Genomic DNA, 16,719 nt, shown 5'->3' with positions numbered 1-16,719 from the left:
AAGGCAGATGTGGCAATGCTTCAGGAGACCCACCTGAAGGTGGCGGACCAGGTCCGTCTGAGGAAGGGATGGGTGGGGCAGGTTTTCCACTCTGGGTTGGATGTGAAGAACCGGGGAGTGGCGATTCTGGTGGGGAAAAATGTGTCGTTTGAGGGATCGGAGGTGGTGGCGGATAAGGGGGGTAGGTATGTTATGGTTAGGGGCAGGCTACAAGGAGAGAAGGTGGTACTTGCTAGTGTGTATGCCCCAAATTGGGACGATGCGGGCTTTATGAGGCGTATGTTGGGACGGGTCCCGGATCTGGAGGCGGGAGGTCTGATCATGGGGGGGGGACTTCAATATGGTGATGGATCCTTCACTGGATCGGTCCAGCTCTAGGACGGGTAGGAGGCCGGCGTCGGCCAAGGTACTGAGAGGGTTTATGGACCAGATGGGTGGGGTGGATCCATGGAGGTTTGTGAGGCCGAGGGCACGGGAGTACCCTTTCTTCTCCCACGTACATAGGGTCTACTCTCGGATAGACTTCTTCGTGGTGAGTAGGGGACTGATTCCGAGAGTGGAGGAGGCCGAGTATTCGGCCATTGCAATCTCCGACCACGCTCCGCATTGGATAGAGTTGGAGATGGGGGAGGTGCGGGACCAGCGCCCGTTGTGGCAGTTGGATGTGGGGTTGTTGGCGGAGGAGGAGGTGTGTAGGAGGGTCCGGGCAAGTATTGAGGGGTACCTCGAGGTGAATGATATGGGGGAGGTTCAGGTGGGGGTGGTCTGGGAAGCCCTGAAGGCAGTGATTCGTGGGGAGCTGATATCCATCCGGGCACACAGGGAGAGGAGTGAGAGGGATAGACTGGTGGGAAAGATGCTGGAGATGGACAGGAGGTATGCAGAGGCACCAGAGGAGAGACTGTTGGGGGAGAGGCGCAGCCTGCAGGCTAAATTTGATTTGCTGACCACTGGAAAGGCGGAGGCACAGTGGAGGAAGGCACAAGGGGCAGTGTACGAACATGGTGAAAAGGCGAGTAGGATGCTGGCTCATCAGCTCCGCAAGCGGGATGCGGCTAAGGAAATTGCTGGAGTGAGAGACAAGAGTGGGAATGTGGTACGGAAGGGGGTAGAGGTGAATGAGGTCTTCAAGGACTTTTACGGGGAACTGTAGCGATCGGAGCCAACGGGGGAGAGGAGGGGAATGGAGAGGTTCCTCGACTGGCTTTCTTTCCCGAAGGTGCAGGAGGAGCAGGTGGAGGGGTTGGGTGCGCCGATTGAGCTGGAGGAGCTAGTTAAGGGGATCGGGCAGATGCAGTCAGGGAAAGCACCGGGGCCGGATGGGTTCCCAGTGGAATTTTATAAAAAGTTTGTGGACCTAGTGGGCCCCTTGCTGGTGCGGACACTTAATGAAGCATGGGAAGGGGGGACTTTGCCCCCGACAATGTCGTGGGCGCTGATCTCGTTAATTTTAAAGAGGGACAAGACCCCCAGCAGTGTGGTTCATACAGGCCCATATCTCTCCTCAACGTAGATGCCAAGGTGCTGGCAAAAATCCTGGCCACCAGGATAGAGGACTGTGTGCCAGGGGTTGTGCACGAGGACCAGACAGGTTTTGTGAAGGGAAGGCAGCTGAACATGAATGTGCAGAGATTGTTGAATGTCATCATGATGCCGGCGATTGAGGGGGAGGCAGAGATAGTGGTGGTGCTGGATGCGGAGAAGGCCTTCGATAGAGTGGAGTGGGGGTACTTATGGGAGGTGCGGATTTGGTGAAGGTTTTATTAGATGGGTGAGGCTGCTATATGAGACCCCGATGGCGTGCGTGGCCACGAATGGGAGGAGGTCGGAGTACTTCCGGCTTTACCGAGGGACCAGGCAGGGTTGCCCCCTGTCCCCCTTGTTGTTTGCACTGGCACTCGAGCTGCTGGCGATGGCGTTGAGGGATTCAGAGAGGTGGAGAGGCTTGGTGTGAGGTGGGGAGGAACATAGGGTGTCGTTGTATGCCGATGACCTGTTACTGTATGTGGCGGACCCGGTGGGAGGGATGCCTGGGGTGATGGAGCTGCTAGCTGAGTTTGGGACCTTTTCAGGTTATAAACTGAATTTAGGCAAGAGTGAGGTGTTTGTGGTGCACCCTGAAGACCAGGAGGAAGGAATTGGTAGGCTCCCGCTTAGGCGGGCAAGGGAGAGCTTTAGGTACCTGGGGGTGCAGGTGGCCAGGGACCGGGGGACTCTTCACAAACATAATTTCACCAGACTTGTAGATCAGATGGAGGAGGAGTTCAAGAGGTGGGACATGCTGCCATTGTCGTTGGCGGGGAAGGTGCAGTCCGTCAAAATGACGGTGCTTCCGAGGTTCTTGTTCCTCTTTCAGTGCCTGCCCATCTTTATCCCCAGGGCCTTCTTTAGGAGAGTGACTAGCAGTATTTTGAGCTTTGTGTGGGCACATGGGACTCCGAGAGTGAAGAGGGTGTTCCTGGAGCGAGGGAGGGATAGAGGCGGGCTGGCGCTGCCCAACCTTCTGGGGTACTATTGGGCGGCCAATGTGTCAATGGTGCGTAAATGGGTGATGGAGGGGGGAGGGGCGGCGTGGAAAAGAATGGAGATGGCGTCATGTAGAGGTACGAGCCTGGGTGCCATGGTAACGGCGCCGTTGCCACTCTCCCCTAAGAGGTTTACCACGAGCCCGGTGGTGGCGGCGACCCTAAGAATCTGGGGACAGTAGAGACGGCATCGGGGGGAAACAGGGGGCTCGATAGAGGCTCCATTGGGTGGCAATCATTGGTTCATCCCAGGGAACAGGGATGGGGGATTTAGGGGGTGGCAAAGGGTGGGCATCAGTAAATTGAGGGACCTGTTTATTGGCGGGAGGTTTGCGGGCCTGGGGGAATTGGAAGATAAATTTGGGCTTCCCCAAGGGAACATGTTCAGATACTTGCAGGTAAAGGCGTTTGCTAGGCGACAGGTAGAGGGATTCCCTTTGCTGCCCTCGCGGGGGACGATGGACAGAGTGCTTTCGGGGGTGTGGGTCGGAGAGGGGAAGGTGTCTGACATCTATAAGGTAATGCAGGAGGTGGAGGAGTCGTCAGTGGAGGAGCTGAAGGCTAAATGGGAGGAGGAACTCAGGGAGCAGATATAGGACGGAACTTGGGCGGATGCCTTGGAGAGAGTCAACTCTTCCTCTTCATGTGCGAGGCTTAGTCTCATCCAATTTAAGGTGCTGCACCGGGCCCACATGTCCGGGACTAGGATGAGTAGGTTCTTTGTGGGTGAGGACAGGTGCACCAGATGTTCGGGGAGTCCAGCGAACCACGCCCATATGTTCTGGGCATGCCCAGCACTGGAAGAATTCTGGAAGGGGGTGGCGGGGATGGTGTCGAGGGTGGTTAGTTCCAGGGTCAAACCAGGGTGGGGACTCGCGATTTTTGGAGTTGCGGTAGAGCCGCGAGTGCATGAGGCTAAAGAGGCCGGTGTCCTGGCCTTTGCGTCCCTAGTCGCCCGACGAAGGATCTTGCTACAGTGGAAGGATGCGAGGCCCCCAAATGTGGAGACCGTGATCAGTGACATGGCGGGATTTATAAAATTGGAAAGGGTCAAATTTGCCCTGAGAGGATCAATACAAGGGTTCTATAAAAGATGGCAGCCTTTTCTGGACTTCCTGGCTCAAAGTATCTTGGTCAATAGCAGCAGCAACCCTGGGAGGAGGGGGCGGGGCAGGGGTTTCTATTATGTAACTTAATATTGTGTTAATTTGCGTTGTTGTTAAAATGTTGTGTTGTTCATGGAGGTGGGGCGAATGTTTATGATTGCTAATATTATTGTTATTTTTGGTATTTTATTATGGTTCGTTGTTGTTGTATAAATTCAAAATTTTTCAATAAAAATTTTTTTTTAAAAATATACCCAGAGGCCTGAACTAGAATTCCCACAGGCTTGGGCTTGAAAATCCAGAGGCCAAGACTAGTAACCCAGAGTCTTGGATGAGTGATCCAGAAAACTGAGCTAGTAACACAGGGGCAGGGGCCTTGACTAGTAACCCAGTGGCTTGGACTAGTAACCTTGTCGACTTGAGCTTGTAATGCAGGAGCAGAGGCCTGGACTAGTAACCCAGTGGTCTGGACTAGTAACCCAATGGTCTGGACTAGTAACCCAATGATCTGGACTAGTAACACACAGGCCAGGATTAGTAACCCAGGTGCCTGAGCTGGTAACCCAGAGAGCTGATTAGTAACACACTCGCCTGGACTAATAACCCAGCTTGAGCTGGTAACCCAGAGGCCTGAGCTAATAATAGAGGCCTAGTTTATTTGAATAACCAGACCAGTTTGAAAACCAACAAACATAAGGATCAGGTTAAATTTGCTCACCTGAGCAGGTCACACCAACATCCTCCCTGTGTGAACAGTTATTCCTCACCGGTGGCTTGGCAGAGCATTGATCAAGGGTAAGCTCTGTCCCGTCACACTTCATATTATCCATCCAGATGTCCCCAGTCCCTTCTCCATAGTACGCATCTCTTGTTGCTGACAGGGCCATCCCACAGTTCAACACTTTGCATACCACACTCGCTGCATTTACATCCCAAACGCTGTTGCAGACAGTTCCCCAGGTGGCATTAAGATGGACCTCAACTCTCCCGGAGCACAAGTTGGAACCATTCGCCAGCCGTACAGGCAACGGACCTGGAATAGAGATGGGAACACAGTAAATTGGTCTGGATTTATTCGGACTTTCACTGGAGGCATTATCTGAACACTTTAGCCCAGATACCAACTTCCTCCCAATACTGGTTGACACAAAGAACATGTAAGAATTTAGGAACAGGAGGAAGCCAGTCAGCCCCCCAAGCCTCTTACACAGGAACAGGTAGGATGCCTTTAAACCCCATCAGCCTGTTACGCCATCATAATAGATAGGGCTGATCCATACCTCAACTCCATCCTCTTGCCTTGGTTCAGTGACTTCAATATCCTCATCCGAGTCAAAAGAACAAACAACAAAGAACATTACAGCACAGGAACAGGCCCTTCGGCCCTCCCAGCCTGCGCTGATCCAGATCCTTTATCTAAACATGTCGCCTATTTTCCAAAGATCTACTTCCCTCGGTTCCCCGCCCGTTCATATAACTTTCTAGATGCATCTTAAATGATGCTATCATGCCCGCCTCTACCACCTCCGCTGGCAAAGCGTTCCAGGCACCCACCACCCTCTGCGTAAAAAACTTTCCACGCACATCTCCCTTAAACTTTCCCCCTCTCACCTTGAAATCGTGACCCCTTGTAATTGACACCCCCACTCGTGGAAAAAGCTTATTGCTATACACCCTGTCCATACCTCTCATAATTTTGTAGACCTCAATCAGGTCCCCCCTCAACCTCCGTCATTCCAACGAAAACAATCCTAATCTACTCAACCTTTCTTCATAGCTAGCACCCTCCATACCAGGCAACATCCTGGTGAACTTCCTCTGCAACCTCTCTAAAGCATCCACATCCTTCTGGTAATGTGGCGACCAGAACTGCACGCAGTATTCCAAATGTGGCCTAACCAAAGTGCTATACAACTGTAACGTAACCTGCCGACTCTTGCACTCAATACCCCGTCCAATGAAGGCAAGCATGCTGGACTCAAAATGGTAACACTGTTTCTCCCTCCATAGATGCTGCCAGTTCTGCCGTAATTTTGCAGCACTTTATGTTTTTTATATTAATAATCTTTCAATCTCAGTTTGGGAATTTCTAACTGACCCCTAGCTTTTTTGGCTGAGTGGTGGGAGCATTCTGGATTTCCACTTGCCTTTTGCGTGAAGAAATATTTGTTGCCATCACCCTTGTTGGGCTGGCCTCTAATTTATAGATAAGCCCTCTTGTTCTGGACTCCCCACAACAAAGGAAATAGTTTCCACTTACCTGTCCTATCAAATCCATTAATGATCTCAACACACTTTAATCAAATTACTTTTTAATTTTCTGTATTCTGTAGCCATAGAACATAGAACGATACAGCGCAGTACAGGCCCTTCGGCCCTCGATGTTGCACCGACATGGAAAAAACCTAAAGGCCATCTAACCTACACTATGCCATTATCATCCATATGCTTATCCAATAAACTTTTAAATGCCCTCAATGTTGGCGAGTTCACTACTGTTGCAGGTAAGGCATTTCACGGCCTCACCACTCTTTGCGTAAAAAACCCACCTCTGACCTCTGTCCTATATCTATTACCCCTCAATTTAAGGCTATGTCCCCTCGTGCTAGCCACCTCCATCCGCGGGAGAAGGCTCTCGCTGTCCACCCTATCTAACCCTCTGATCAATTTGTATGCCTCTATTAAGTCACCTCTTAACCTTCTTCTCTCTAACGAAAACAACCTCAAGTCCATCAGCCTTTCCTCATAAGATTTTCCCTCCATACCAGGCAACATCCTGGTAAATCTCCTCTGCACCCGTTCCAAAGCTTCCACGTCCTTCCTATAATGAGGCGACCAGAACTGTACGCAATACTCCAAATGCGGCCGTACTAGAGTTTTGTACAACTGCAACATGACCTCATGGCTCCGGAACTCAATCCCTCTACCAATAAAGGCCAACACACCATAGGCCTTCTTCACAACCCTATCAACCTGGGTGGCAACTTTCAGGGATCTATGTACATGGACACCGAGATCCCTCTGCTCATCCACACTACCAAGAATTTTACCATTAGTCAAATATTCCGCATTCCTGTTATTCTTTCCAAAGTGAATCACCTCACACTTCTCCACATTAAACTCCATTTGCCACCTCTCAGCCCAGCTCTGCAGCTTATCTATGTCCCTCTGTAACCTGCAACATCCTTCCGCACTGTCTACAACTCCACCGACTTTAGTGTCGTCTGAAAATTTACTCACCCATCCTTCTGCGCCCTCCTCTAGGTCATTTATAAAAATGACAAACAGCAACGGCCCCAGAACAGATCCTTGTGGTACGCCACTCGTAACTGAACTCCATTCTGAACATTTCTCATCAACTACCACTCTCTGTCTTCTTTCAACTAGCCAATTTCTGATCCACATCTCTAAATCACCCTCAATCCCCAGCCTCCGTATTTTCTGCAATAGCCGACCGTGGGGAACCTTATCAAACGCTTTACTGAAATCCATATACACCACATCAACTGCTCTACCCTCGTCTACCTGTTCAGTCACCTTCTCAAAGAACTCGATAAGGTTTGTGAGGCATGACCTACCCTTCACAAAACCATGCTGACTATCGCTAATCATATTATTCCTATCTAGATGATTATAAATCGTATCTTTTATAATCCTCTCCAAGACTTTACCCACCACAGATGTTAGGCTCACCGGCCTATAGTTACCGGGGTTATCTCTACTCCCCTTCTTGAACAAAGGGACCACATTTGCTATCCTCCAGTCCTCTGGCACTATTCCTGTAGCCAATGGTGACATAAAAATCAAAGCCAAAGGCTCAGCAATCTCTTCCCTGGCTTCCCAGAGAATCCTAGGATAAATCCCATCAGGCCCCGGGGACTTATCTATTTTCACCTTGTCCAGAATTGCCAACACTTCTTCCCTACGCACCTCAATGCCATCTATTCTAATAGCCTGGGTCTCAGCATTCTCCTCCACAATATTATCTTTTTCCTGAGTGAATACTGACGAAAAGTATTCATTTAGTATCTCGCTTATCTCCTCAGCCTCCACACACAACTTCCCACCACTGTCCTTGACTGGCCCTACTCTTACCCTAGTCATTCTTTTATTCCTGACATATCTATAGAAAGCTTTTGGGTTTTCCTTGATCCTACCTGCCAAAGACTTCTCATGTCCCCTCCTTGCTCGTCTTAGCTCTCTCTTTAGATCCTTCCTCGCTTCCTTGTAACTATCAAGCGCCCCAACTGAAACTTCACGCCTCATCTTCACATAGGCCTCCTTCTTCCTCTTAACAAGAGATTCCACTTCTTTGGTAAACCACGGTTCCCTCGCTCTACCCCTTCCTCCCTGACTGGTACGTACTTATCAAGAACATGCAGAACATCTAAGATGGACACCAGTGAATACAAAATGGAAGACTGCAAGGAGTGCAGGGAAAAACGGACATGGTCAAAAGCAAACAGCTTGCAGAAGCTTTAAGCATTGGGACACTTGCAAAAACCGGTTTTCCGACAGCTGCAGAGTTCAGGTAGCGCTGTTAATGGGAAAGCCATCTACATACTAATGAGGTGATACCGGGACAATCCCGGGCACAATAGATACACTCAAGTATCTATTGATACTTTCAATAGAGAAGCAGACACGATGGAGCCAGCGAAACCAGGACAATGAGTCCTAAGAACCGCCCCAGCCATCAAGGAACGACCCTAGGATAGGGGGCTTCAAATCATATCGATTGGGGAAAGGCCCAATCGATCCCTAGCAGGTGAGGAAGCCCGCCCCAAGGGGCACGGACCTCCTGGGACCTATAAAAAGAAGGTCCCGCACATGGTTCGGTCCCCTGTCTCCGGCCTCCGACCCCAGCCTCCAGACCCTTGTCTTTTACACCAGCCGTCAAGCAGCAGCCATCGATAGGTAAGTGCCAAAACGACGATCGCTACCTTGACCCAGGCATTACTTATACCCGTGCCGACCAGTAGTATCAAGAAGTTGCAGACCAGAACGGAACAAAGGCCTTGTTCCCTGACCTTGCCTGTTCCTTCTTAGATAAGTATTAGTCGTTTAATGGTAGAGAAGTAAGTTAGTCTTTAGCGTGTGCATGAGTATTTATTATAATTGTTATAATAAACTCTAACTGTTTGGACTTACTAATTGGTGTATAGCTTTATTGCTTTGAACTTGACCTTGATCCTTGTGACGGTGTCTCTTACGGCACCTAGCGACTCCAGAGCATAGAAATAAGAAACAGAGCCAAGCGAGTGTTAAGCACACTTCCTCTGTTGGAGGAGTGTTAAACACACTAACTCAGAACGAGCAACAATTCAATGAAGTACCAAGTATAGTCTCTGCAATCAGTCTTCATAATTTAACTGTTTTAGCCCCCAGTATCATTGTGTTGCATCTCCTCCAAGGTCAATACAGTAAGAAGTCTTACAACACCAGGTTAAAGTCCAACAGGTTTGTTTCAAACACGAGCTTTCGGAGCACGGCTCCTTCTTCAGGTTCACCTGAAGAAGGAGCCGTGCTCCGAAAGCTCGTGTTTGAAACAAACCTGTTGGACTTTAACCTGGTGTTGTAAGACTTCTTACTGTGCTCACCCCAGTCCAACGCCGGCATCTCCACATCAAGGTCAATACAGGCATCAGAGAGAACTGGGAAAGTAACCCAGAGGTCTAGAATTAAGAATGTAAGAAACAGGAGTAAGGTATATGGCCCCTCAAGACTGTTCTGCCATTCAATCTGTGACCCCTGTCACTGTCCAGGACTAGAGGGCAAAATCTCAGAGTAAGGGGTCGTCCATTCTCTGAGGTTAGTAATTCTGTGGATTTAATTACTGGGTCATTAAGTATGTTCAAAGCTGAAATAGGCAGATTTTTAGTCAGTGAAGGGTTATGTGGTTAAGGCGGTAAAGTGGAGTTAAAGATTATATCAGATCAGCCATGATCTCACTGAATGGTGGAGCAGACACGATGGGCCATGTCTTAAGGTCTTCTGGTCTGGGTGGACTTTGACCAGTCAATAAGCCACTGATGCTTGTGAGCACGTGAAAGTGCGCACACACACCAGTAAACACTCAGGCTCCAACCCAGCCTGTGCAGAGTAATTTGATCTCACTTAGTGCGATATTCAGCTCTACACACAAAAGAAAGCCAAGATTCCCGTTCTTAAGGGGTCAATACCATCATAACAAACATTGCCCCCCTCACAGAGAGCTGGACATGGAGAAAGATGAGAAGACAGTTGATCTTTCCCAGATACCAGGGGAGAAGAAGAGATCCTATGCAAGATGCAGAATTGCAGAAGACAGATTGGGGGGTGGGGGAGAATGATCGGTGGAAAGAGTATGGAAGAGGTTGGGTGGATGGTCTGATGCATGGATTGTTCCACATGGCACAACAGACAGGTAAGACATTGCAGGGAGAACAACCATAGACTAAAAGCAGGGCCAGAATGTATGCTTGCCCTGGGGCAGGTTCTCAGCTGGGGTGGACAAGGGGGAAGCTTGAAATTATATGGATGGGATTCCCTTCAGGATCCCACCTGCCGTGACTTGGATGCTGTGATGAATGGTTACTGTACCCTGAACACCATGTAGGTGATGCCCCTTTAAGACCGGGTTTGGAACCCTGGGGGACTCTGCCACGGCTCCGCCCACCAGGGACCTGTATATAAGGTGACGCCCTGTAGGTGTGGCACTCAGTAAGCACCCGTCTCGGTAACTGGCTAGTTCTCTGCTTATTAAAGCCTTCATTTACCATTCCACACTTCTGTGTCGTTATTGAGGGTACGACAATTTAATAAGCAGATTACGTTAGGATGGACGCCGGTCTCAAGCCAGAAAAGCTCAACCTGGAAGCACGGACACCGGAGGTAACAGAAATTTTTAACTACTGGCTCCGATGCTTCGAGGCCTACCTGGAATCCTCAGAAACTCCCATCCTAGGGCCACGCAAGCTGCGCCTACTCCACGCCGGGGTGAGCCATAGAATCTCCGCCATGATCGAGAAGGCGACCACTTACAATGAGGCGGTCGAGATCCTGCGAAAGCGTTTCGTCAAACCCATAAATGAGGTACACGCACGGCATCTGCTCTCTACCTGCCGGCAGCGCTCAGGGGAAATGCTAGATGAGTACGTGGAAAAGCTTACCGTGTTCGCCAGGAACTATAATCATCAGGACGTGACGGCGGAAGTCCACATGGACCTGCACATCCGAGACGCGTTCGTGTCCGGCTCCGTTCTACCCATATCAGGCAACGACTCCTTGCAAATGGAGCTAAAGACCCTCAGGACACAGTAACACTCGCCACCTCACTGGAAGTGGCCCGCCACAACCTAGGCACGTACCCCGCGGACCCTGTGAGCCCCCCTCGGACTTCCCCAGTCTTGGCCACGCTACGGGCCTCCGCCGCGCGGTGACCCGCCCAGACCAGGGGCACACCGTGCTATTTCTGCCCAGCCCGCTCCGCCATCTGCAGCGACTGTGGAGAGAAGGGGCATTTCGCGAGGGTCTGCCTGGCCAGGCCCAAGGCCCAGAAACAAAAAGATCACCAGGCCCGGAAATCAAGCTCACAGGCCCGCAGGTCCTCAGATAGGAAGCCCACTCACCCTAATTAAAGCACAATTCAGCCTCAATGTTTAGGCTGACGGGCAGAGGACAGTTCAGCATGGTGTGTAGGAGGGAGACCGGGAATAAACTAAGGTCAATTTCAGATGGTAAGGCGACGGATGGGGGCCTCCATCAGAAGCCTCTTCTGATTGAGTCACACTCCACTCAGAGCTCATTGACCTCCAGACCTCCCTACGCAACCCCCCACACACTTATCACCTGAAGCCACTCTTATTCCCCCTCCACAACTGCATAGGCCTTCCCCACCCCGGGATGGGTTTCTCGGAGTCAAATTCCGAATTTGCTTTGATGATATTGTCAGCGTATCCAGGAGGTTGAGGCCTAACACTATTTCTTGTTGTACTGGGGGGTGGTGGTATGGTTTCAGGCAGTGGAAGTCGACTCAGGGCATCTGTGTTTGAGGTCTGAACAGAGAGATCTTGGGCTTCAAACTGAGAGATCTTGGGGTTCAAACAGAGAGATCTTGAGATTCAAACGGAGAGATATTGGGGTTCATGTCCACAGATCTCTGAAGGTTGCCACTCAAGTAGATAGAGCCATGAAGAAGGCTTGTAGTGTGTTAGCGTTTATTAACAGGGGGCTTGAGTTTAAGAGCCACGGGGTTATGCTGCAACTATACCTGACCCTGGTGAGACCACATTTGGAGTATTGTGTGCAGTTCTGGTCACATTATAGGAAGGATGTGGAAGCATTGGAAAGGGTGCAAAGGAGATTTACCAGGATGCTGCCTGGTTTGCAGGATAGGTCTTATGAGGAAATGTTGAGGGAGCTAGGGCTTTTCTCTTTGGAGCAGAGGAGGATGAGAGGCGACTTAATAGAGGTTCATAAGATGATGAGGCGGATAGATAGAGTGGACGTTCAGAGACTATTTCCTCGGGTGGATGTAGCTGTTACAAGGGGGCATAACTATAAGATTCAGGGTAGGAGATATAGGAGGGATGTCCGAGGTAGGTTCTTTACTCAGAGAGTGGGTAGGGTGTGGAATGGACTGCCTGCTGTGATAGTGGAGTCGGACACTTTAGGAACTTTCAAGAGGGTATTGGATAAGCACATGGAGCACACCAGAATGACAGGGAGTTGGATAGCTTGATCTTGGTTTCGGACAATGCTCGGCACAACATCGAGGGCCGAAGGGCCTGTTCTGTGCTGTACTGTTCTATGTTAGGGGACCTAGTCTGTGTTGGAACACATAGTTGTAAGCTGCTAGAAGTAAAGAAATAAAGCTTGTGCTGACTTTATTCAAAAAGGCAATCTCTTGTAGCGGAATAGGCCTTTTTGTGTGATGATGGAGAGCAGGTGTTGAGATTCAGCTGCCACATTCATTTGCAGTAGGTCTGCGATAGCTTAATCCTGCTGAACTTCTGTCCTCCTGCTAGGCCTGCGAACAAACGATCAATCAATGCTAGAGGGTATTGACCCACGCTTAGAATCGGATTGATAGTTATCTTAAAATCTCCACAAATGCAAATTGCACCATTATGTTTCATGACAGGTACAATAGGGGTTGCCCAGTCACTAGTAGTGATGGTTTCTCAGACTCCTGCTTCCACAAGCCTCAGCAGTTCGGATTCAACCTTCAGATGTATTGCGTCGGGTACAGCTCTGGCCTTGAGACATTTTGGTTGGTTATTTTCCTTAACCTTGAAGGCCATTTGTATACCTTTCATGGATCCCAGTGTATCTTCAGAACCACTGTTATATTTTGCCAATATGGTCTGTAAGTCTGACTTTGAATCAACTAAGTTGCTGACGGTGGTCCAATCAATTAATCCTTTCCAGCCAAGGGCGGCCAAAGAGAGCGGGGAAACATCCTTGCATCACATGGAGTGGTAACTCTGCGGTTTGTCCACTTAGTTCAACCTTGAATGTGATGTAACCTCACAGAGGTACTATCTCCTCAGTATAGGTCCTCAAGATCACATCTGCTGGTTTTAAAGGCAGATGGTTCAGTTTCTGTTCATAGCTGGTCTCAGGAATTAGGGAGACAGCAGACCTCCATTTTAATAGGTTGCCCATTCAACATTTTCCCTACCCAAAAACAGTGTGAATCATCCGATGGCATGTTCAACTTTAACGCTTTATTGGAATGAACGTTTTAGTTTCATTATGGTTGTTATTCTTTTCTTGTACAATATGAATTTTCTTCATTGAATTTGTTTTGATTCTTCCTTTGAATGGATTCTGTGTCTTCCTTTGCGTGTTCTTCTCTGGAGAATTTGTTTTACTCCAGCAAGCTCTTTCTGTATGGCCAGTTCTGCCACAATTTTTACATTGCTGGAGAATGGCTCGTTTTTGCACAGCGATGACATGCCTTTTGCTGGGTAGACTCCTCTGGGAGTCAGCCAGTTTTTAGGATCCTCATGCTTGTTCCGAGATCAGAGGCTTCCTTAGCTGTGAGTTCCATTGAAACAGCAATATCTAATGTAATTTACAGACTTAGATTATGTTCCGTTAATAACCTTCTTTGAATGGCCTCATCTTCCAAACCACACACTAAACGATTTCTAATTGAGCCGTCTAACAAATCACCAAAGTACAAAACTCTGCAAGTCACTGAAGGCTTGCAACAAACTGTGCAAAATTTTATCCTTCTAACTGATTCCTTCGAAACCTCTCCTCAATAATCAAGGGTTTGGTGCATAATGGTCTTCTAATATTTTTATCAGTTCTTGATATGTATTATCCCCAGGTTTCACGGGCTGAACTAAGCTTCTTAGCAAATGAAAAGTTTTGCTTCAGAAGGCAGGGAGCTTAATCTCTTCCTATATTTTGTTGGCTGAAATATAATAATTAAATCTCTTTGAATATGATTTCCAGTTCTCCGAGTCTTCATCAAAAGAGCCCATCATGCCACAAAAATTCCCGCCATTTTTCAAGGTATCAGAATTCTCTCCCCCTTCACTTAATTCAATGTCTAGTTCATTCAAGATGGATGACCACCTTGTAACAACTTTAACTTTCATGTAAGTTGTCATAATCTTTTGTACTCTACCCTGCTCTACCCCGCTGTCTTACCAGCTCAAATCAGTACGGACTCTTCCATTTGAATTTTTGCCCTAAAATCATACCGGTTCCAATGTCAGCAATTTCTGACCTTCTGTTAAACAATTTATCGATTGATCTGTTGAAGTTGCTCCACTCCAACAAGCTTTTTGAAAAAAAAATATTTTTCTTTTGACCAATTCCTCTTCGCCAGTTTTCTTTTTTAAACTGTTGTAGCTTAAGACTAACAGTACAAAATAAATAGACTGTCATTGCTGGTGGGTTTGATGCAAGATTAACAGAGGTTTATTGAATAGGGCTTGACTGTACAAGGTTTGATACTATACTTCGCAAAAGACAAGTCATGTGATGTAATCCGTTCTTAAAGAGACATTGCATGCAACTACAATAACCCACATTTTTAACAGAGTTCCAGATTTCCACTCCCCTGGGTATGAAAACATGAGCCCTGAATAGCCTAGCTCGAATTTTAAGGAATGGTCCCCTTGTTCTGGTCTTCCCCACCAGAGCAAATCATTTTTCTCGATCTACCCTATCCATTCCTTTAATCATTTTAAAGGATTTGATTAGATTACCCCTTAAATCTTCCATATTCCAGGGAATACAGCCCAGCATATATAACCTACATTTTAGAACAGGATTGGAAGTGAGAAGTTCAGTATGCTGCTGTGATTAAAAGACATCACTGTCCTGCTGAGCCTGTGATTGACCACTGGTTGTGCTGTTTTTCAGTTTCAGTCTGCTTCTGGCCAGAAAACTGCTCACCCGAGCAGAAGAGCAAATGTCTACTGCTTCTGGATTTCATGATGTCCTCCAACTTTGCAATCATGTTTAGTGATCTTGCAAATCTCTCTGTACACCTCCACAAACACATCCTCACTAGAAACCTCCACCATGCATCGACCAATTGGACACCCTTATATTTCTTCTGTATCTCACTTGCTACACCCATCTCTGAACTCGAAAAACAGTTTGTTGATGCTCCATGTTGCCATGACTGTACTTACGTCATTGTCATTGTTATCCCACCATGGGACCTCTGACTTTAACTTTAATTTCATCACCCTTGACTTGTGCCTCGTCAATGGTGGACAGGCATTGGATGTCAGGAAGTAACTTACTTGCTGAAGAATTCCCAACTTCTGACCTATTCTTGCAGCCACAGTATTTATACGGCCAGTCTTGTTAAGTTTCTGATCAATGGAGACGCCCAGGGTGTTGATAGTAGGAGATTCACTAATGGGAATGTAGTTGAATGTCAATGGCAGACGATTGCTTGGCACTTTTGTGGTGTGCTTGTTAATTCCTGTTTATCAGCTCCCGCTTTTTTTTTGGTATTTTCTTCTCCAGTTTTTCTGACCTCAGACTTCCCTGTAAATATGGAAGGAACTTGCCAGCACACTAGATCAGACAGCAAGATCTGTCTAGATTGAAAGCGAAGACAAAAATACAGCAAATTTTGATCTGAAAACTCCTATACTCCGGTGATGCCTCGCTAGTCCCCCCAGCATAAACTCAGCTACAAAGACTCATGGATTGTCTCTTCCATGGCTGTAACTGGCTGTCCCTTATTTTAAGCATCAAGAAAATGGTGGTTTGGAACAGGGTATCACATCTCTACCCTTGATCATGAGAAATAACACCCCTGTTGGAATTAGTTAGCATGCTATTGTTACCTTGGATCAATGGTGGCACACAATCTGACTCTTGATGCAGAACACAGTACATGCAGAGAGAAAGCAATGATTATCTTTGGACAACTAATGAAATGTTCAAAATAACTTCTGATCCTTAGAGCCAAGGTGCTTCATGAGATCTTTTCTCAGCACCTTGATGCACAGCTGTGGATGACATAGAGTGATGAAGAAACAAAGCATAAAAGTTTTCATCTTCGATTGTGGCACATTCATGACATGTCATGGAAGAACAAAATCATGATTGCGAATCCTCGCAAAAGTAAATCTCCCAGTGGTTAGCACTGCCACCTCACAATGCGAGGATCCGGGTTCGATCCCGGCTCCGGGTCATTGTCTGTGTGGAGTTTGCACATTCTGCCTGTATCTGCATGGGCTCACCCCACACAACCCAAAGATGTGTTGGGTAAGGGATTGGCCACGTTAAATTGCCCCTTAACTGGAATTTTTTTTTAAAGTAAATCTCTCCAGTACGCCTGCTCGCATCAAATAGAAGTGACATCATAGAATTTGGCACATTCCCAGCAGAGAGACGGATGCATTCCCATATATATTCTGTACGGGAATGTAGCTGGAGCCAGAAGATCAGCAGAACACCAAAGCTCTGTTTCAAGGATTCTTTCAAGCATGACATAAGGCTCCAAACATCAATTTTCACACATGGGAAAGGGTCACAAACAGTAAAAGGATGGATGATTTGACAACCAAGTTTTAAGGAGTATCTGAAAAGAGATGAGAGAGAGATTTAGGGAGGTGATT

At 47.8% G+C, this 16,719-nt stretch overlaps 1 protein-coding gene across 3 annotated transcripts in view; it reads right to left on the bottom strand.

Annotated features, from left to right (window-relative positions):
* The window catches only part of LOC119963342, a 320,297-nt gene that overhangs the window by 145,710 nt on the left and 157,868 nt on the right, over positions 1-16,719 (bottom strand). For all 3 annotated transcript variants that reach the window (XM_038792342.1, XM_038792344.1, XM_038792343.1), the window contains one exon: positions 4,350-4,664. In XM_038792342.1, the coding sequence (XP_038648270.1) occupies positions 4,350-4,664 (315 nt within the window). The remainder of the gene's footprint in view (positions 1-4,349; positions 4,665-16,719) is intronic.

Source organism: Scyliorhinus canicula, chromosome 3 (genome assembly GCF_902713615.1).
Source record: "Scyliorhinus canicula chromosome 3, sScyCan1.1, whole genome shotgun sequence".
Lineage (NCBI taxonomy): Eukaryota > Metazoa > Chordata > Chondrichthyes > Carcharhiniformes > Scyliorhinidae > Scyliorhinus > Scyliorhinus canicula.
Note: the sequence above shows the minus strand (reverse complement) of the source record. Positions and strands in the feature narration are given on the sequence as shown.